Genomic DNA, 21,618 nt, shown 5'->3' on the forward strand with positions numbered 1-21,618 from the left:
AATAATGTTTAGAGTATTTCACTTAAGTGTGAGCTGTATGATGACACAGGCATGTCGGTCTGTAATCATACCGTCCTTTCTTGATGTTCAGGTTTTTGTGTGAATGTATATATTGTGCGCTTTATCACTTTAAACTGAACAGAAGAGCTTCATCACCACAGTGATCATTAAATCATGTTCAGAAGCTGCTGGTCGGAGACCACAGGTGTCTGAAGGGAGATCGTAGACGTGAGTGTGTTACCCTGTGTGAGTATCTGTGCCTTTGTGTTCATGGACGGGTAGAGGTATGTGTGTGTTTAAGTGGATGCTAGTGTGCGCTGTATGTATGCCAGTTTTCTGTAGAGTGCGATAAAGCATTTTTAAATGACAGAACACCTCTGTGACTGAACAGGGACACGCACTGTGCACCCCCTGTCTTCATCTATTTCACTGTTGTGTATGTACAGTAGTTACTGTGCGTGTGTGCGCACACGCAGCTCCACCATACGTTCTCTGTAGGAGCTGCTGCTTAGCTTCATTGTTCTGTATCTTCTTCTCTCTCTCCTCCCTTTGTTCCCGTCTTCCCTTTATCTGTGCTGCTGTTCTGCTCCTTCCATCTTCATTTGTCTTCCCTCACCTCTTCCTTTGTTCTCTTCTTTTGTCCTTGTCTTTGTCTTTCTCTGTTTTGCTCTCTTCTGCCCTCTTTTTTTCTCCTGTCCAGTCTCTCTCTCTTCCTTTGTTCTCTTCTTTTGTCCTTGTCTTTGTCTTTGTCTTTGTCTCTGTTTTGCTCTCTTCTGCTCTCTTTTTTTCTCCTGTCCAGTCTCTCTCCTCCTGTTTTTGTCCCTCCCTGTTGCCCTCCCATCTCCTCATCTCTATGTCCCACACTTCCCATTCTTCTGTTTGTCCTCTTCTCTATTGTTTTTTTTTTTGTTCTTCTCTTTTCTTGTCCTCTCTGCCCTCACCTCTTCCTCCCTTTTCTACCTAAGATATAGATCCTATGATGCTCTCTGATTCCTCCCTTTTCTACCAAAGATATAGATCCTATGATGCTCTCTGACAATGGCATCAATGAAAATCCTCTATATTTAACAACCTCTATCTCTGGAAATTCCTTTGCTGCTTGTCATTAGCACAATCAGCTCTACACTTGCAAACACACACACATGCCTACACACGTGTGTGTGTTGTCATTTTCCTTGACAAAAAATGGATACGGTTATTGGATTGCATGTTTATGTGAGTGTTTGTGTGAATGTGTTATTTAACTTGGCGTGGCTGCTGATCAGATGGATGCATGTTGTGATGTGACACAACTGCAGCGCAACAAAAGAGCGAGGGAGCAGCTGAGCCAGGAAGATGAGAGTGAGAGAGAGTGACATGAAAGTGATGAGCAAAAAAACGGACGACATGAAAGTGATGAGCAAAAAAACGGACGACATGAAAGTGATGAGCAAAAAAACGGACGATTAAGAGGATGAGTGTGAAAAAGAGGGAGTTGTAGAGGAAAGGGATGACGAGCAGAGAAAACATGAGTGAGTGATGAAGATAAAGGAGGGGAAGAACAGGAAAAGCCTGCAGCTTCTACTTGGTGGGTTTTTCCATCTGTATCAAGCTGCTGTCAATAAAACATAAAAGCTTCTTGCACAGATGTTTCACGTAAAAATCCTCAAGCTATTTATTAGTTGATTAGTCACAGAAAATGTATTTGTACATTTTTTGTCCCTGACTGATTTTTGTCATTTTTTTAAACTATAAATGCCAAACACGCACCAGGTTCCTCAGTGTGAAGATTTCCTTTGTTTTATGTGATAGTAATATCTGTGGGTTTCAGTATTTTTATATTCAATATTAGCTGATATTTTATAAACCAATCAGATCTGTGCCTTGCTTCCTCAAATTGCATTGTTCTTCTTTTCCGGTAGGCTTTTAATGTGAAAGACTTGTTGGCGGTGTTGATTATCATTGACAGCAGTTTGTTTTTGTAATTAATGCATTAAAACAGCATTTCTGTGCATCTGATCTGATGGAGTGTGTGCTGTGAAAGTGTGTACTATGATGAATTTAACGTCGTCGGACAGATTCCTCCAGCCCCTCTAGCCTTTATTTTTCATGGGGTATTTGAATGTTTGCAGGACTGTGAAGTGTGCACTCCTCTACCAGTTTCTGGAGGAGTCCCTGTTTGTCGATGACAGCCTCTTCTCTCTTTGCTAGTCATTTAGTTCTGCCCTTTATTTTGTGTGTCTGTGCAGCACTTTGAAACAAAACCTGCCAAACAATCCTCATAAACTCCTTATGTGTGTGTGTAGCTCACTCTGTGTGTGTCCACTGGTTAGATATGTGGTTCTCTGATGTCAGGATGTACAGACTTCATGAGAAACTTAAAGGACCAGTGATGTGGTATTTTTGACTTCAGTCCTCCCTCTTCTCCACCATCACAGCATATCAATACAGGAAATTACCTGAGCAGTTGGTATGATAGTCCATAACTGCAAAATTCTGTTTCTTCTACATAACTGATTCCCAGTAGTTTGTGCTATGACAGCCGCTGCCGCTGCAGATGGTTGGCTTTAACGTTTTCATCTCCAGTCCAGCTGTGTAGCTGCTGTCAGGCAGCACATATCTGATTATAATTAAACTGCATTATGTATAGATCAGCCAGCTTCTGTTTTTTCAGGTTTTCCACAAGGTGTAAAATTCCTGAACCTCGACAGACAAAAAGTTAACCTGGACATTTTTGTTCAGTTGGAACGTATCGATCTTATACACTTCTCTAACGTGAGAGCTGTGGTTTGTGTAAGATGAAGCCTGACTGAACAAGGCTCAGATCTCCAGGTGAAATGTTGCATTAGTTCCGTATTGCACTGCGTTTCAGACCGTGGGAGTGCGGACAAAGAGCTGTTCGGTGCAGGCTTGATAATGTGTTTGTGATGGTTAAGGTAAGGGGCCGTTTCAGTCAATGTCCTCACAAATGAAGCTTTACTAATGTGTTTATGTGTGGGTGTTGTGTGTACCGTATGTGCGCGCTGCGGTGTCGTGCCATCAGCGTTCAGCATATGAAGTTTTGACCTGTGCATGAACTCACCGCTGACATTTACGAGGTCTTTACCCTGCTGTGTAAAACTCACATTCACATAATGAGCTCAGCCTGTTTTGTTTGGTGTGTGAAGCACTGAGAGCTGTTGTCTTTAACCATATACAGTATATTATTAAAGTCATTTGTTTATGCAAAGGAAAGAAGGCAGGCACATTAAAAGTCAGTGGTGGGCGGTACAGTACATCATTAATAAATAAATACTTGGGGGTGTCGTAGAAAGAGACTCATAAAGGGAGACGTTGTTTTCATACTGATTAATGAGCCCTCTCTGTCCGGCAGGTGCGGAGGCAGAGCTTTTGTGTGACACGGCTCCTGTGGTTGTTTGGAGACTCATCGAGGCCATCGAGAAACACGGTGAGAAAACACAGGCATAAACACAGACTGAGCATGTTCATCACAAAGCCTCCTATTTTAAAGGATTAGTTCAGTGTTTTGCTTTGTCTGAAACTGAGATGAGAAGACTGAGGTCTAGCTCATGTCTATGCGTTAAGTACTGAGCCGGAGACAGGATGTGGTTAATCTAGCTTAACATTAAGACTGGAAGTAAACTACCAACAGCAAATAAACCCACCAACACCTCTACAGCTTGCTAATTAACATATCTTGTTTATTAACCTCTACACAACTGTCACCAACTACTAACTGTCTGTCTGTGTAGAGGTTAAATAAACAAGACAGTTTTAACTGCTGGGATTTTGATATGTTTACATGGTGCATTTGGAATTTGAACACAGCCGGGTTAGCTGCTCCCCTGCCTGTTTATGCTAAGCTATGGTAACCACGTCCCGACTCACAAGGCTCATGTCCATTGTCAGATTTCACCATTGGAAAAATGGGGGAAAAAAATTCAGCTGAATTAAAGCTGCTCATTAAACCAAGAATCATCCTCCATCCACATAAACCATAACAGTTAAATGTTTCTATCGGGGTCAGCTGATGCCCTGGAGCTGTAACTGCAGACGTGACACTGTGTGTAGAATGTAATTTACACACCAAACGTCTCAGATCTTCAGGCTTCTTCTGCTGACTTTGCCTCAGTTCATTTACCTGTGTTTTGTTGCAGGTTTGAACAGCGAGTCTCTGTATCGGGCTCCTTCGGCCTCCGGGGGACCCGCAGAGCTGCGGCACGCTCTGGACTCAGGTACACGCCAGGAAATCAGTCGGTTGCTTATTAGCTGTTGCTTGTTTTTATTTATAAAACACACTTATAGAATAAAACGTCTTGTAACAATCATCAATAATTATGTCCAGTGCAAAGATTTAGCATCCTGTCACTCTTAAGTCTACTCAGATGCTTCAGAGTCAAAGTTTTGGAATCGATGATGGTACAGAGATGAACATTCAGCAGCAAAATACCAAGACTAACACAGTTGCATACTTCATGTCTAAAAGCTCTGAGAATAAGAGCGCTGACAGTGCAGTAGTGCAGCATGGAAGCAACATGTGGCTCATCACCACCACCTGTAGCTCCAGACTCTCACCTCCTGCTCTCCTCTTTGTATTGAGGCCAGTACAGGCGTCTGCTGACGCGGTCCTAGGCTCTTATTAGGCTGCTGAAGCTGAGTGGAGCCTGAGTCACTCAGACAAAAAAAGTTGGCCAAGTTTGAGTTGCTGAAGTTCAGGGCTGGTGCCACCAGGGAGTGCTCTGACTCTGTACTTTATTTTGGGACGAGGGAGGGGGACTCACAAAATCAGGCTTTGGACTCCACTCAGAGGAGAAGAGAGAGAAGCTGACATCACCCACAGCACGATGCTGTTGGTCAGAGACAAAGCTTTAGTTCACATATTGCAACAGCCCTCTGTTCTGTGGCATGATATGTCCAAGAAATATAGACTTTCTGACTGGACTGTGGTCTTATTCTAACTCACCAGCATGTCTGCACCAAATCATTAGTTTGTTACTCCTGTGCTTTTGGTCCTGTGACCAGCCCATTGTCTCCATATTCAGGCTCATTTTGTGTTGATGTTACAAGTAAGTCAGTATGGACAAGCATTTATGTGCTGACACACATACTGAATGTGGTACTGTGGTTGCCGTGTGATTTAGCACCGTTACAGTTTTATAAATTTAACAGTACTGTAGTTTTTAAATCTTTGCTAAGGTTAGAGCTGTATTCACTACCACTAAATGTGTGGATGGTTTCACTGGAAAGTCTTCTTTGTGAATGTTGTTGTATTTATGTTTTTGATTAATATCTTTACAGTTGTTCATTTAATTAATTTATTTTACATAGTAATTTTGGATTTTAATCCAGACTTAAAGATTTTTGGTCAGTCTCTCTCTCCTCTCCTCTTGCCTGAACATTTTTCTCTCTTTACCTTCGCTCTTCTCCTCCTCTGTCCTGATCAGTCTTCCATCCCTAATCCATGTTCTAATAATTATATGGATTAATATAGGCTAGTTAGATTTCAGTGGCAGTTGCACTATGATCTAAATTAGCAGCTGCTATAAATTAAGTCCTCCCCCATTCGCTGCTCTCATGTGCTTCACTCAACAGAGGTTAACTGCACCTGTGAATGTGACTTGCCGTGTTTTTTTACAGGCTTCCCGGGTGAGTCACTCACTGTTTGGTTAATTGATTAATTGGCCATATTCATTTGCTGTGGTGAAAAAGATTCTGATGTGGCGGGACGCCACTAAGAAGTGTTAATACAAAATATTATGAATATGGCAGGGGGCCCCTTTTTTTTTTTGCCGGTGGAGTGACAGCCAATCAAAGCTGTCATCTGAAATGTCATCACGTAACTTATTAAAAACAACCTTACCAGAAAAATGACCAGTTGTTCACGCATCAGCGTGATAATATCTACCAAAAATCACAGACATGACCTCTGGGAAGAACGTATCTGATCTGTACTTTTGGTTTTTATTTGGGCTCCTGTCCCATCGACTAACATGGAGGAGGGGTTTATGACCTGTACTGAAACCAGCCACCAGGGGGCGATCGACTTGCGGTGGCTTCATTTCTGGGAGCTGTCAAGCTGTCCGAACTCTGTACAGTCTATGAGCTGTACTGGAGCTTTTCTGTAGGAGATTTTTCAGTCAGAAATTAAAAAAAAAAAAAGTCTGACGTTAGTTTGGTATGATACCCCAAACATCGAGTTCAGTCGGCACTAAATCAGCATGTTGGCAGCTCTGAGAGGTAGCACTTCAAACACTGTTTGTGTTTCAGTTCCATAAAAGAGCATAACAGATCAGTAAATTGCACAAAGCACCAACTCTGCCAGCCTGTGATCACTGTAGAGGATCCAAAGGGGAATCCACACTCCAAGTTTTGTTTTCAGTGTTTGGAGAGAAATAATCCTCCTTGAAGTTTGCTCATAGGTTTCAGTTGGAGTGGGGGAGCTTTATCTGGGCAAATAGAGCGTGGCTTTATAGGATGTCTGCTGCTCTTTAATCAACTTTCACGCCATTACTGGGGAGGAGATGGCTGAGTTTTTACTTACAGTCTCTCCTGGCTCATAAAGTCCAGTAAAGCTCAGATTCAGGTTGTATGAGAATGGGAAATTCCCTTTATGTGTTTTATCTTTTCATTTGATTTAACAATCAGGATCATGAGACTCAAAATGAGGATAAATCAGTTGTTATAATGGAAATCTTTCTCAGTGCATGACCAATTTTCTGCCGGAAAATCCATCAACCCCGCAAAACCAGTTCAGTAGATTGAGCTGGATTTAGTGTAGAAGAAATTTAGTGCACGCACACTCGCACCTGGCTTCCTTGGGCTGTGGTGTGGGAGGTGAGCATGGGGCCAAAGATCTCCACACAGTCACAGTAACTGAGTGAACGGAGCTGACATGTGGGCACTCAGAGGAACGTAGCACACAGGCTGGACACATACACCCACATGTACGTTGGGACAGAATGGGTGCTGCATGAGAGAAATCCCACACATGCTATGGTGGAAAATTCAGAGAGATGCAGCTGCTGATATGCCACGGTCATATCAGCTTCACCTGTAGCAAGTGGTCTAATTGGCATGGACAGCTTCTATGGAATATATATAAACAGTGGTAGATTTGTGCTGACACGGGCTGCAAGGTTGCAGGAACACACACGGAGGAAGGGTTTGGCCTGAAAGGCTGTTGAATGTTGGAGGGCAGGCAGGGTGGTCTGATGTCTGTGTGAGGAGACCTGAGGAAAGACAGCGGGAGGCCAAAGAGAAAGAAAGAAACGTCTCTTCGGCTTTGTCTTGATGCTACGTATCAGAATATCATTTTCTGTCGTTCCTTGGCTGTTGTCGCCAGGATTTTAGAAATCCAACATGAAAGTCTAAAATCTGTTCCATGTGGCTGGGAGTAAAATTCTAGTGGAAACACAGTGAAATCTTTGACGTATTCATTTATTGGTCCAATGGCAGCAACGTTATCATTCATTTAGGTCTGAAAACATTGAAATCAGCCTGTAAAATACCAAGCATGTTGTAGAGTGTTCCATTTCCTGTTAGTATCTTAACTTCTCCACAGTATACTGTGGCAATATGTATGAAGTACGTACTGTATAGAGTTAACATGAAGTATGCATCTGGGACGCAGCATAACAAGATACTAGACACATGTCGTCGTCTCACCCGGCACACAGCTCTCTGAACATCTTCCCTGTTGGTTCTGATGACCTGTTACTGGCCATCTGCAGGGCTCTGTAGATGTGTTGCGCAGGGCACCAGGGCTATTAACAACCAGAGCACTGAATCTCTAAAAAAAACTTTTACCGGTACTAACTGTTATAATCCTGTGGCTTTGGCTTCCTGCTTCGTGTTTACACATAGCGGCCCCTGTTTTACCACTGATATGAGCACAAGCTTTTTACACTGTGCTAGATTTCTCCAATAAACTGGCCTGATTTAGACCAGCCTTTCTCTCATGTTTTCACTTTGATCACATGGAAAGATTTAGACACAAGTTTAGAGGCCTGAGGATTTTATGCTCCACCTTGTAACTATAACAGGATAAATAATTTCATTTAGATTTAATAAGATCCTTTAATAGTAATATTTAACAATTTAAAAGGAAAAGTACCACTGGGTCCATTGTTGTTATTGTGAAATATTTTCATTTCTATATGTTTTTAATAACCTAGTCTCAGTTATGGTTTTCTTTTCTGACGTCCTTGGTCTCTGGATGTCGTGACATTAGTGGAGTTAGTGCAGCAGCTCCGCCTGCTGTAGGTCAGAGTTGCATCACTCATCACAGGAACATTGGTCAAAAGTGACAAAACACTGAGTCTCTTGTTACCTTCTACTTTGAGGTGAGGTAACTAATTAATGGCAGGCAGTGTGTTACAGAACTGGTTTTGTATGTTTGATGATCATCGTTAGAGAGTGATGCAACGTGAACCGTTGTGCAGGAGGAGCCTGGGAGCTGCTGCAGAGCTTTGCCCGTCTCTGTTGTGTGTTTGTGCTGCATGAGTTATGGAACAGTGTTATGTAACAGGGGGTTGTTGCATTGTACAGCCTCACATCCTGTCTAATTAAACCATATTTCTCCACTAAACTGTGTGTGCATGCAAGTGTGTGTGAGCGACAAAGGCCGAGAATGCTTTCGAGAACATTACCTCATCAAGTTGACCTCCGATTGGTACACTGCCCGAGCGTTGCCATGGTGATAGCTAGCTGTATTTAACTGGTTGGTTCTGCCGTGCCCACACAGCGCTCATTGTGCTGGTCCAGTAATTCTGCCTGTGTGATGGTACTTCTATTTCTGTGAGGACCAAACTGATCTTTACACCTTGAAGGTGAAAAGTGCAGACACTCTGACTAGTGAGGACATGTTTTGGACTGTAAGGACATTGCAACATGTCCTCATTTTGCTATGTGTCCTCTCTTTTAACAAATACCTTCAACCATCCCAAAGTCATAATGTTTTTTGGACAGAGAGGACATTTTTTAATGAGGACACTTTGGGGAAGTGTGGACACCTTTTGGACAGCGAGAACATTTTTGGAAAATAGGGACACTTAAGATAGTGGGGACATTTGTTGCACACTGAGAATATTTTGGAGAATAAGGACATAGTAAGAGCATTATTAGACAGTGAGTAAATGCTTCAGAGGAGACTGAGCGTGTTTCAGACAATGGTGACATCTTAGAAAGAAAGGACATTTTGGAAATCGAGGACATTTTTTAGATGGTTGGCACATTTATTTTGGAAAGTGAGGAGATTTTCAGAAATGGAAGACATTTTCTTCAGTCCATGTCTTCAGAGGGTTAAGACTTGGTTTCTGCTTTAAGGAAATAAGCTTTAGGTTTAGTGTTACGGGGACAGTGAGTACGTCTTGTCAGAGAGGGTCCTTACAAGTAGAGATGCACAAACAGGGCTGTGTGTGTATGAATCAGTGGACAGATGGATGTTTTCATCACTGCTGGGGTTTTGTGTGTGTCAGTGTCTTGTGTGTGCATTTTGATCCAGTTAGAATGTGTATGATGATTACATGGCTGTTCACACACACACACACACACACACACACACACATATATGGGACACACACGCTGTACCAGCTTGTGGGCAGTTTCTGTTTTGGAAACGATGACTCATGTTGGCTCAGACTGCAGCAGAATATACTGTGTCCTCAATCCAAGCTGTACACTCTGACATACATAACACACACGTACACATGAACACACAGTGTACATATAAACACACAGTCACCGCAACTCGCTCTGCTCACCCCCCCCACACACACACATACACACACATAGATGATCAATAACCGTTTATTTGTGCATATTCATTTCTCAAACTTTAACAGACATGATGAGAGCCCTGTCCTCCTCCTCTCACCTCCCTCCCCAGCCCTCCTCTCGGTTCAGATAGATGGAGGCATGCTTTCATTCTTCCCATCCTCCCATCCAATCTGTTAACTGCTCGCTGCTAACAACCTATCATCCGATATGCAGCCCTGGAACCATTAAATAAGCTTTTATTTGAGTGCGGCTCCTTCGTGCACTCTTCAGTGTCTCTACTCATCTTCTGTCTCTTTTCCCCCTTTTTTATTCACTCATTCATCACCGTCCTTTTACTTCCCCTCCCTCAGTGACAGCAGCCGCTGAGTTCAGCAAAACACAAATTAAATGCGCTCCTTTCATCCATCTCTCCATCCTTTCCTTCCATCTCCATCCCTCCATCCTCTCGTCTGTCACTATCTGCCTCGCTATTGGTCAGAGGTGATGTCATCATCTTCCTCTGGCGCCCGTCAATAACCTATTAGAAGGTGGAGTTTTTACAGTCAGCTGGGGAGAGAAGAAGTGCAGCCACATGCACTTGAGTGCACGCTCGTGCACAGTGGATGTGAGGTGGAAACGGATGAAAGCCTCGGGCTGAAGAGGTGTGTCTGTGTCTTAAGATGAGCAGTTCTCTGTCACTAAATGCAGAAAGTTCCAAGTCATCCAACATAGAGGGAAACAGGGAGAGAGAATATCATCTCCTCTTTGCACCAGTTTAGTCTTTTTTTTTTCATTACTTGTTGCACTTTTTTCACCAGGGAGAGAAACTGAGGTCAAGACGTGCACGCACATTACTCAGTTTTATCCCAGAGGATTCATACTGGACGATACTGCACCTCACAGTTTACATCCTGTACCAAGGTTCAGTACAAATGCAGGACATAGTTTGTTTGTCACGAGACTGAAAGTAAAGATTTAGGGGGGGGTGGACAGAGGACAGATGTGCAGCTCATTTGACTTTCATGCAGGAAAACAAAATTGTCCTTTCACAGACCTGCAATCACGCTTTATCTTATCGTTAACCACCTTCATATGTGTGATGGTAGATTTTCTTAACATGCCCTGTCGAGTTTCTCTCTAAGCAAACAAAGGTTTACATTCACTGTGCCTCACTAAAACACAAGGTATGCATCTTTCAGAAAGTCCTCCGACCAGACAACATACGTTGTCTGTCCCTCGTCCATCCCTCATCCGTCCCCATCCATCTCGTCGAGACTCTGATGTAATCTCTTCTCCTCCCGAGTGGAAATACATTGGCAGGCGCCTGCGGGGATGAGATGGAGTGACTCTGACTGTGAGACTGAAATTCATCCTTCTCAGCAAATTAAAGGACCATCAAACACTGTATATCAGCTTACAATACAGGACCGTTTACCAGACAGGATTTGTAATTGTAGAAAGCTATGACTGTGACAGTCACTGTCTGTCATGGTGATCGCCGTGTAGTAGAACTATGAGTGGTACAAAGTAGTCTACTGGAAACACGGTTTTAACTGAAAATGTAAGTGATGTTGTGGCAAAAGTCAAATTCATTATTTTTTCTGGATGACATCCAAGTTTTTGCCGCTTTGTGAACATCGGGTCGGTGAGTGCAGGCGGCTCGCTGCGCAGCGCTGACATCTGTCTGAATACTGGGAAACAACAGGGAGGGAAAGTGTGCATGGCAGGTATGTGGGAAGAACAAGCTTAAGTTGTTGCATCAGAATCAGTCGACAAAACCCATCAAGACCTCCATATCAGGGGTCACCAGGTTTTTAAAGAACAGCTAGTTGCAGTAGTCAAAGCCGACTAAACGTAGCAATGTACATCTCAGCCAGAGACGATTCTCCCCACCTCCTCCATGCACACTGAACAAGCTCCCAGCATCCCAGTGAATGATGTCATCTCTTTCACAGTGCTGGTGTGTTGTCTGACAGTATCTCTCCTCTCCTCTCCTCTCCTCTCTGTATGCTGACTTCCTGTCTTTGATGCTTATCGCTGCCATATGTCGCCCTGTAACATGAACAACACAGGTGATACCTGGAGCTCCACCGTCTGTGAGAAACGAACGCACCCACAGTGCGTTATGTTACATTTTTCTTTCTCATGCACCAAGAAGCCGATATTTTATTTAGTCACGTCTTCCTAGTCCCCAAGACTTTGCAGATGCTTTTACCCACGTTGGGTTGTACAGGTAGAGCTCTCTATTAGTTATAAATCCAGGGGGACAGGTAGGTGGGTCGAAGGGGGATACTGATGGTGCTTCCAAAGGTGTAGAGTTCAGTGTAGTTGAGTAGAGAATGGAAAAAGTACTCTGCTAGTGTGGCAGGGTACATGGATTGTAGATCAACATCAGAACCACACTTCAGACTGTCCAAAGCTACAGACATTACGTAATATACACCAGGAAAGATAAAATAATCAGTTTACAGTTGTAGTTCAGTGTAAACTGCAGCAGCGATACCAAAGCACAGCTCGGCCCCTTGGTTTTTATACATCTTAAAGCTTGACTCAGTGACAGGACGTTTTGCTCTTTGACCGAACCATCATATTTGGCATCAACTCAAAAACGACAAGGCTTCTCTCAGATCAGATTGGTGGCTTTTCAAACCTATCACATAGTATTTGAAGTGAAACCTGGAACATAAAGTGCTGTATTTGCATGGATGCAGTGCATGAGGTTTGTGAAACCAGATCTGTGTGAGAAATGTGCTTCTTTCAGAGGAGCCAAATTATCCCTTAATGCTGATTCTCCTGCAACTTTAATTAAATTCTGGCCTTTGGATGAACTTCCTCTCTCTACAGTCAGAGTCGGTTTCATTTTCTCTCTCCTCTTTGTTTCGTCTACCAGTGTGAGAGTCTGTGCCTCCCTTCACTTTGTGTTTTATTATTTTATTTCTCTTTGTTGCCTCTCTCCGAGTCCATGTTGTGATAACAGTGTGTGTGAGCAGAATGCCAAGGACAGATGGGTAGACGGAGAGGTGAGCGCAGTCATATACAGTAACACAGAGACACACTCGTGCACACCAGCAGACTCCTACGCAGCAGCACTGATGGGAAATGTTTCACTGTGTTCATCCGAGAAACACAATGAGTTCACAGAGAGATTATCACTGCAGGTACCAAACACACACCCTGCACGCTGTACACGTCAGGGAGGAATGAATGTTTGTCACTGTTGTCGTCTCTCCGTCATCTCTTCCCCATCTGGTTCAACTCCATCGCTGTCTGGTGCTCTTCTCGGTTCCTCTCTTGCTGAAGTTCAGAGGGGAACAGTTTTTAAATCAAGCTCCCATTCGACCCTTTAGACATGACCCACACACAGAATGTTCGTGCATGTATGTACTCAGGCCGTTTAAACCTCCTTCCAGATTCTAAAACATCCCCATACAATCATTACCTCATACCGTGCACCTGTTCCATAGCAGGATGTCACTGGTCTCATCGAAGCAGATTTGCTGCTCCTAAGTAAATTTAAAATCGTGTTGGGTTACGTGACAGTGTTCCTAAGCTGTGTAGTTCCCCAGTTTTGTCCCATTGCACTCCAGTCCATCATGTGTACTGTAATTAGTCACCCAGCTCATAAGCCAGTCACATGCTTCCCCTCGCTGCTGAGAATCATTCCTCTGACACTGTCCAGCGCTCGTTTCCTTCTCGGACATGGCCCTGCTTCCCTGTTTACATGTTAGGACGTGTGCTCTAACTGCTCCCTGTCTGCCGTTTGTGTAAGGACTCTAGTTTTTCCCCTGGGGATGATATTATTTAGTATTGTACTGTTTCTGGTGCCACGACCACACAGAGTCTGTTCTCCGCTCCAGACAATCAGTATATTCAGTAACCCCTCTGTATGTCAGCGCGTCACTCCTACTGACTGTTTAGTGTCTTTAGTTACTAGTTGTGTCCTCCTGAGATAGCCTTATGGTTTGTCATATGCTCCTGTCAGCATATTCACCCCAGAGTGAGTTAGAGAAAATTCCCCAGGGGTACACTTTATTTTCCTATTGGGTCAGTTAGTCCACCAGCACAAAGACGTGCGAGTGTTGGTTATGTAGCTGCTCCAGTTTACGTTTTCTGAGTGCTTTACTTTTAAACCGACACAAAGGCGATGTTAAAGTTCTAAGGAAATACAAATTTGAACAAATGTTTGCTACTCAGTATGAGGTGGAAGTGAGGGGTTTACTGTCGAGGTTCAGCCATGTTTAAGGGTCTGTCTAATGCTCAGCTGACTAGTGCTCAGCTGCTTGAGATTCCTGGTTCACCTTGAGGATCCTACAGCGTCTACACATTCAGTGCTCTCCACCAGTGTTCTGTAATCAGCATTGTTGCATGTTTGTGTAGATGCAAAAACAAAATGCTGAAGTTAGGTTTGAAATTAGCCTCTGGTAAACTGGAGCCATACAACCAGGAACCTTTTGACATTTCTTGACCACACACACACACACACACACACACACACACACAGACGGACAGCAGACTCTATCAGCACCGACCCAGTCCTCAGTCTGTTAGGAATGTACACACCCTCCTGTGTTTCCCCATAAAACAGTGAACCCATGACTGGTCTGCCTGTGTTTTTATGTTTGCTGGTTGATCATTTTGGTTTATGAGGATATAAAATAGAGGCCTCGGTGGAAGATGACGATGTGTGAGTGTGCGAGATGGTAGATAAATAAATTTAATACAAAGACCATGGTTTTTTTGTTGTTGCAATAAGAAGCTCTACTGTTGTTCTCCTCTTAAGGATGTGTAACAGCCACACAGGCCATGAACAACCTCCCGTCTGGTTCTTTTTTACCATGTTTGTCCTGTTTTTCTGCTAAACAGCTTCCAGTGAGTGGAATATGTTCATATCACAACTAGAGAATTTTGACTTTTCTCGTTTGGATCAACTCAAATGTTTAAAACTAAAAGACAAAATCAAGTTAATTTACAGACATGCAAGACTTTTACACTGAATAATATAAACTGTAAATCCAGTGTTTACTGGAGCAGACTGAGGTCATTTCCTCAGCTGTGTTGGTTTGGTGTTGGTGGCTCACAGTGCACCCCGGTGGAGGGAGGGCTGTGGTAGAGATGTGCCAGTCCAGTGGCGCAGTCATGTGAAGAATGAATGTGTCTTACACAGACCGCTGGTCGACAGCGGTGCACACTTGTGTTCCCACATATTTTAGTGATGCATATAAACTTATTTTAAGATGATGCAAAACCTTTTATTCATGTTTCATTTGTCGTTTTACTTTTGTTCTTTGACTTTCAACAGGACTGATCATGCACTCAAAAAAAAATCTAAATGAACATGTTAGTCATACAGTTTTGTCAATTCCTGTCCAAATGTTATGATGAACTGAACATGTAGAGAGAAGCCGAGGCATCAGAAAAACTATTACTTGTTAATTGTGTCCTCTGAGGAAGGGCGTCCACAGGATGGTCAAACTGCCAGAGGCAGCTTTGTTTTTAGAGGGGAAGAAATGAGCTATTTTTATGCCTATAAACACTGCAAGCTACAACGTGTGATGATGTATTCTTTCTCATTCTGCCCCATGCATTCTGTGCTGTGCCACTGGACAGACATGAACTCCATTTTCACTGTCACATTAGTTTCGGCCTTCTAGTGAACATCAAACTGCAGTTAGAGTTTTCTGAATATATGTTCACAGTTGTGGCTAATTAGTTCCTAAACAGAATAATTTCTGCTGGTTTGTTTAAGGCTCATGTATATGACAAACCATGTTGCAGTTCTGTACTGTAGCTGTCATATGGGTGAAAATTGGAATTATCCATCAGTAATTGAATGAATTATAACATTCCCCTTATTTTTAGATGATCCTTTAATTAACTGTGTAAGAGCAGTGAAAGTTTCACCTTTCCCCCATGTCTGCTCATCTCCTTCCACAGCAGATGTTACAGAGATATCCTGTTCAGATCAAATAGTTTGTGTAGATCCAGACTGAACATATATATGGTGGCACAATGAGCAGACAAAACATATAATGCCTTCTTTCATTTCAGCTGCATTATGTCTGATTATCTCAGTTTAACTCTGTGAAACCCACGTTGTGTAAATACAGTAACCCACCGCGGTGAAGATCGGATTCTGGCATCTGACTGTAATTATTTCAGGTATGAAGCAGAATAATGGTGGCTGCTGCTGCTGCCATGGCAACAATGAGTCTAATTATACTTTTCCACAATAACACACCAGCTTTGGATTTCTCAAGAACCCCTACTGTTGTTTATTTCCAGGAGAACTGCTTTTTAAAGTTGCTGCTCCCCTCGTAAAACTGCATTGATTTAACAGAGAACCTCTGTTGTACTCTAACTCTCGGGCAGTTAATTTCGCTTTCATCACTCTCTCACTCTCTCTGCTTTAGTTTAATCATTGCAGTTGGATTATGGCACCAACTTTCTCAAGAATCCACTGGAATACGTTGCAGTTTTTGCTCTGGAGATTTGCACTGTAATCCTGGCAACAGCAGATGATCACACAGCTTCTGTACTGTAATGAGATTGTTATTGGAATGCTGCTGCAAGGGCACACGTGCACACACACCCATTTGTGCTTCTATCTCTGTAAGGACACTCATTCACATAATGCATTTCCGAGCCTCTTACTCTAACCTTAACCATCAAAACTAAATGCCTAACTATAACCCTTACCCTAAACCTCATTCTAACCAGAACCATAAAAGGTGAGGACCAGAAAGTGAGGACCGGCAGCTTTATCAGATTAAACTGTCCTGCCATCGTTGTGTATGAACAGGCATGGCGTTTGTCCTTCAGATTTCCTGTGGCTCAAGTTCAACTTCAGTCAGACTGTTCCTGTTCCTTCTGTGTCAGTTCTGGGTGTTACAGCCCTGGAGGACGTGCGGAACGAGGCAGCCTTTAGTTCAGAAGGGACGAAGTCTTTTCAGTGGATAATTAAGCCTCTTTTACGTCTCTGATGTGACCTCCTATATATGTGATGTGCCTGTACATTCTAATACAGATAACAGAGCACTCTCTGTCCTCTGCAGGCCTTGCATTTTGTCTTTTCTTTGGTCCTGGAAATCTTTCTACAGCTCTTTCTGTGATTTGACAACCTTCACATGCTAATATTGAAACATTCAGATCATTATTGTTGGTGTTCTGTGTTGGTCTTCAGTGTTGTTTGAGGAGAATATTACACAGCCACACCCAGCACTGTGGGTGAGAAGCGGCCTGACAACATGTTTATGCTGCTACAATGTCCAGCAGTTTTTGCAAACACGGGACTGAAGGCAGTTAACCCTGAACTGGGGTCCATGTTACCTATTTATTAAATGTTTTTGCTTGTGTTTTTATGCCTCTGCGCCTGCGATAGCCATGGCCGGAGGCATTATGTTTTCGGGTTGTCCGTCCGTGTGGCCCATTTTTGTGAATGTGATGAGGAATGCCTTGAGGGAATTTCTTCAAATTGCAAATTGTCCACTTGGGCTCAAAGATGAATTAGATTTTGGTGGTCAAAGGTCAAGGTCAGTGACCCCACTTTTGTCCCATACCTGTGAATTTGACTGGCTGGTGGAGGCTTACACCCGCAAAGCAGTAATTCTAGTTTTTTATTATTATATCAACATATTTATAGTTTCTTTTAATTGCAGCTGTGCTGAGGAGTCTCAGGTCCGATTGCTTCTTTAATCAAATATTACTTTGCTTGACCTTATAACAGGAAACACAGACACAAAGTCTTATCTCCAACACTCCATCGTGTCTCATCCAAGCCCATCAACCATTCCTGCCAAATAATCCTGTGAAAGGATTATCCTCAACTCTGCTCTTGAGTATTGGCCCTCTTGTTTCATTTGCCCATCTTTTGGCATCTGTCAGACAAAGCCTTGATTAGCTGAATGAAGGATCGAGCGTAGAGAGGAAATTGGCCATGCGCAAGAATGGATTTGTGTTTATATGGATTGTTGTGTGATTGTTATAGACTTGGATGGGGTGTAAGCAGAAAGCAGAAGAAGGGCTCCACAGAACAGTAGAAGAAGACAGAGTGGATGGATCGAAGGTACAGTACAGCATGGAGTACTACTTAGATCATTTTCAGGCTGGCTAACTAGCACACAGAATGTACTGTATATCAGTATGCTATCTTCAGGCAAATGAGAAAGTAGTTCAGTTTATTAGGAACACCTGGCAAACACTAAGTCAGTCTAGTCCAACAGTCCAGCAGTAAATCCTCCTTCATGAAGGTGATGATGTTCTGTCTGTGTTCAGACTGTTTCTCAGAAGTGCTGGTTCACCTGTGTGACCATTTGGAGACTGGAGTTACTGTACAACCGCTGGATTAGATCAGTTTAGCTTGCTGTAAATAATAAACTGCCAGCTCGATGATGTGGTCTCTAACTGCAGGCTGACTTGACAAGCAGCTGTAGCTGGCAATCTGACAGTACAGTCAGCTGTAAACAAGGCAGTGCGCTAGCTGCTGATGTTGAGTTGGTGTCTGGTCATTTTCCATCTTGGATTTCTTAACATTCTGTGAGAGGCCTCTATAGTAAATTCTTGTTTTTTTAATTTGCGGCCAGATTGTTTCCATCTCATTCTTCCCAGCACTAAATAAAGAATCCAGTGACTTCAAAGAAATCATGTGCATCTCTGCAGAACAGGTGTGGCATTTTGCTGCTAGCGTGGGAAAGACACAGTCATGTCTCAGCAAAACCAGGCTAAACAAGCTGTTTTTGCCGTTGCTGCCTCTTTCCATTCACTGTTTGAAGCTGTAACTAACTCATGACCAGTCAGTACATTGTCTTTATTAATACACACAGAATCTGACATACTGAAAAGTAGTTCCACAGAACGCCTTCAGTCTAACAGCCAGGCGGAGCTGTTAGACTGAAGAGCTGTATCGGTCTGGTTTCTGGTTTAAGAAATGGGTTGTTCAACTGGAAAAAAATGCGGATGATGTTTTCATTATATGTTTGATCTAGCAAATAACATGTTCTTTTTTACCACATAAATAATACAAACTATTTCAGAAAACTGTTTCACCACAAGGTCCATTTATTGCAGGAGATGTTATGGTGCTTTCAGTCATGTAACCTGGACTTCAGGTAACAGATGGAGTTCGCCGAGTTGTCATGAAATTGTATACGTTGCCTTGAAAACTGAGGGTCAAGGTTGATCTTGACTTGGAAGCAACTTTTGTTTATCGACAGATGTTTCCAAGGTCAAGAATAAACTTTGGACTTGAATCACATGTGGTACCATTTATATAAACAGCATATGTACCAATGGAAAGAGATGTGTAACAAGCAAAGCAGGTAATTGAGAAATCCCATATTTTAACTGGCATCATGCAGACATAGTAACTTCTCCAGCCTTACAACAATTCTTTATAACATCACCGAAACGTGTTTTTTAAACTTAGTGTTAAGTCCCACTGAGTAGTGAAAACATCTCTCCCTTTAAAGAAGCTCCAAGGTTGCTAAATCCAACCGGTGGTCGCTGCGACTTCTTGTACAGTCCCTTACAGGAACATTCCTGGACATGCAGTAACCTCAGGCCCTATATTCTTCTCCACATCCTCTGGTCACAATGCAGCAGCAGGAAAATATATCCACAAAACCAGGTTCAGATGAAAAATTCTGCTTTTACAATGACGCTGGTGGATGTCTTTTTTTTTTTTTTTTTTTAAATAAGCTTTTTGAAAATACACATAATAAACAAAGCAATATAACATTTTGCCAGTATGGTGAGGGCACAGGCGGATGTCAGGCAAGCTCACATCAACGTGCAACTGCCTGGAGATTATGACCATCATAAACTACCACCTAATACTTTATGTTCTTAGAAAAAAACAGTCTTGTGAGAGTTGAGAGTGAGAGTTTGCGAGACGTGTATAAACCGAGTTTCTTCTCCATAGAAATACTAGAACATATGTTCACATCATTTTTAGAGCTTTGGGTCACGTCTAAGATGATAATTCACAGTTGTAATATTGTAGATAAGTCAGAAAACAAGGAAAAGCACCATGGGCTGCACCAAGTGTAGCAGGCATCATAATTAGCCAGTACTGCACAATTATTTGTACCAAAGGTGTGAACTAATCTAACACTGTTGTTATCACCACCAGCACAAATCCAAAGCTAATAAAAAACAAAACTCTCAAATTAAGAAATTACAGTCTACTCTTCAGGAATCCTATTGTTTCAGGCAGCTATACCCCCCCCCCCCCACCCCCCAAACCCCAAACCACACAAGAACAGGTATTAATATCTTTTCTTGAGCCTGGGTCCCATGGCAACACAGCTTGCCCAGTCTGGGTGTTAGGATGATCCAATCCCCCAGACAAATCACCGCACTATAAGACAGGCCTCAGTGCCATGAAGAAATCATTCACTGATATTGATGGTCTGTGGTTTACTGGCCTGTGGTAATTGGCTAAGTTTATGCAATTCAATAGGATTTAGCAGCCAGGGCCTGGTGGGTATATGGTGCAGAGAAGGCAGGAGGTGGGGGAGGGGAAGATGAACAATGGATGAAAAAGAAGTGAAGGAACAAACAGAAAAGAAAGCAAAAAGAGCAGGATTTGGTGTAGGAAGATAAAAGGCTAACAGGAGAAAGATAGGGGAGGAAGGTTAAGAGCACAAATGTGGAAGGACAAGTGGAGGTAGAGTAGAGGAGGAAGGCTGAGGTGGAAGATAGAGGACAGTTTTGCTGTCCTCTGGTGCCGTGTGGTTTGTCCTTTGCTGTTATCTGCTGTTTTGTCTACCAGTGGATAAACTGGTAAACTGTCTATGTGGGCTGGACAACTCAGCATCTTTTTATCTGTGGCTGAGGGACAGTATTCCACTTTTCCCAGGAAAAACTGACCATGAGACTTGAGACACTCTGGCCAGTCACATCTATACTGATCCATTCCCATGGTTATTTTTCTCATGTAGAGTTTGTACATGACCTGTAATTTTCTACATTTAAATGCTGACAAAACCAAAACTATTGTATGTGGGCCTGAAAACCTTAGAAATCTGCTGTCTAACCATAGAGTTAATCTAGATGATGTAGCTCTTTGAGTCATTTTTGACCAGGATATGTCCTTTAACTCATACAAAACCAAGGCTCTAGAACTGCCTTCTTTCACCTGCGCAATACCAGGAGCATCCTGCCTCAAAATCTGGTCCATGCATCTGTTACTTCCAGGCTGGACTACTGTAACTCTTTACTATCAGGATGTCCCAATAGTTCCCTAAAAAGTCTCCAGTTAATCCAAAATGCTGCAGCCAGAGTACTGACAGGAACTAGCAAGAGAGATCATATCTCTCCCATATTAGCTTCTCTCCACTGGCTCCCTGTAAAATTCAGAATAGAATTTAAAATCCTTCTCCTAACATACAAAGCCCTTAATGACAAGGCTCCATCATATCTTAAAGACCTCGTAGAGCCTTATCATCCTAACAGAGCACTTTGCTCTCAGAGTGCAGGTTTACTTGTGGTTCCTAGAGTCCACAAAAATAGAATGGGAGGCAGAGCCTTTAGCTATCAAGCTCCTCTCCTATGGAACCAACTCCCAGTCTCAGTTCGGGAGGCGGACACCCTCTCTACCTTTAAGATTAGACTTAAGACGTTCCTTTTTGATAAAGTTTATAGATAGGTTGATATAATATTGTTTTTCTGTCATTAATTATTATTGGTGTTGATGATAATATAGTTTCCTCATTGTGGTTATTAGTAGTGTAGTCTTCCTTTGTCAGGCGGTCTTGGTAAAACAGTGGTAGAAGCGGCTTCATGTGCATTTCGTCGTGTGTTGTCCATGATGAGGGTGTGTGCATGAAGCAACAAAAGTAGCGGCTTATAGTCCAGAAAGTACGGTATTTCATGGCATCATAACAA

At 42.7% G+C, this 21,618-nt stretch overlaps 1 protein-coding gene across 2 annotated transcripts in view; it reads left to right on the forward strand.

Moving 5' to 3' along the window:
* Positions 1–21,618, forward strand: part of pik3r3b (phosphoinositide-3-kinase, regulatory subunit 3b (gamma)) — a 142,119-nt gene that overhangs the window by 32,434 nt on the left and 88,067 nt on the right. For both annotated transcript variants that reach the window (XM_020609032.1, XM_020609033.1), the window contains 2 exons: positions 3,353–3,427; positions 4,137–4,214. In XM_020609032.1, coding sequence (XP_020464688.1) covers positions 3,353–3,427; positions 4,137–4,214 — 153 coding nt within the window. The remainder of the gene's footprint in view (positions 1–3,352; positions 3,428–4,136; positions 4,215–21,618) is intronic.

This window comes from Monopterus albus, unplaced genomic scaffold (assembly GCF_001952655.1).
Source record: "Monopterus albus unplaced genomic scaffold, M_albus_1.0 scaffold98.1, whole genome shotgun sequence".
Classification (NCBI taxonomy): domain Eukaryota; kingdom Metazoa; phylum Chordata; class Actinopteri; order Synbranchiformes; family Synbranchidae; genus Monopterus; species Monopterus albus.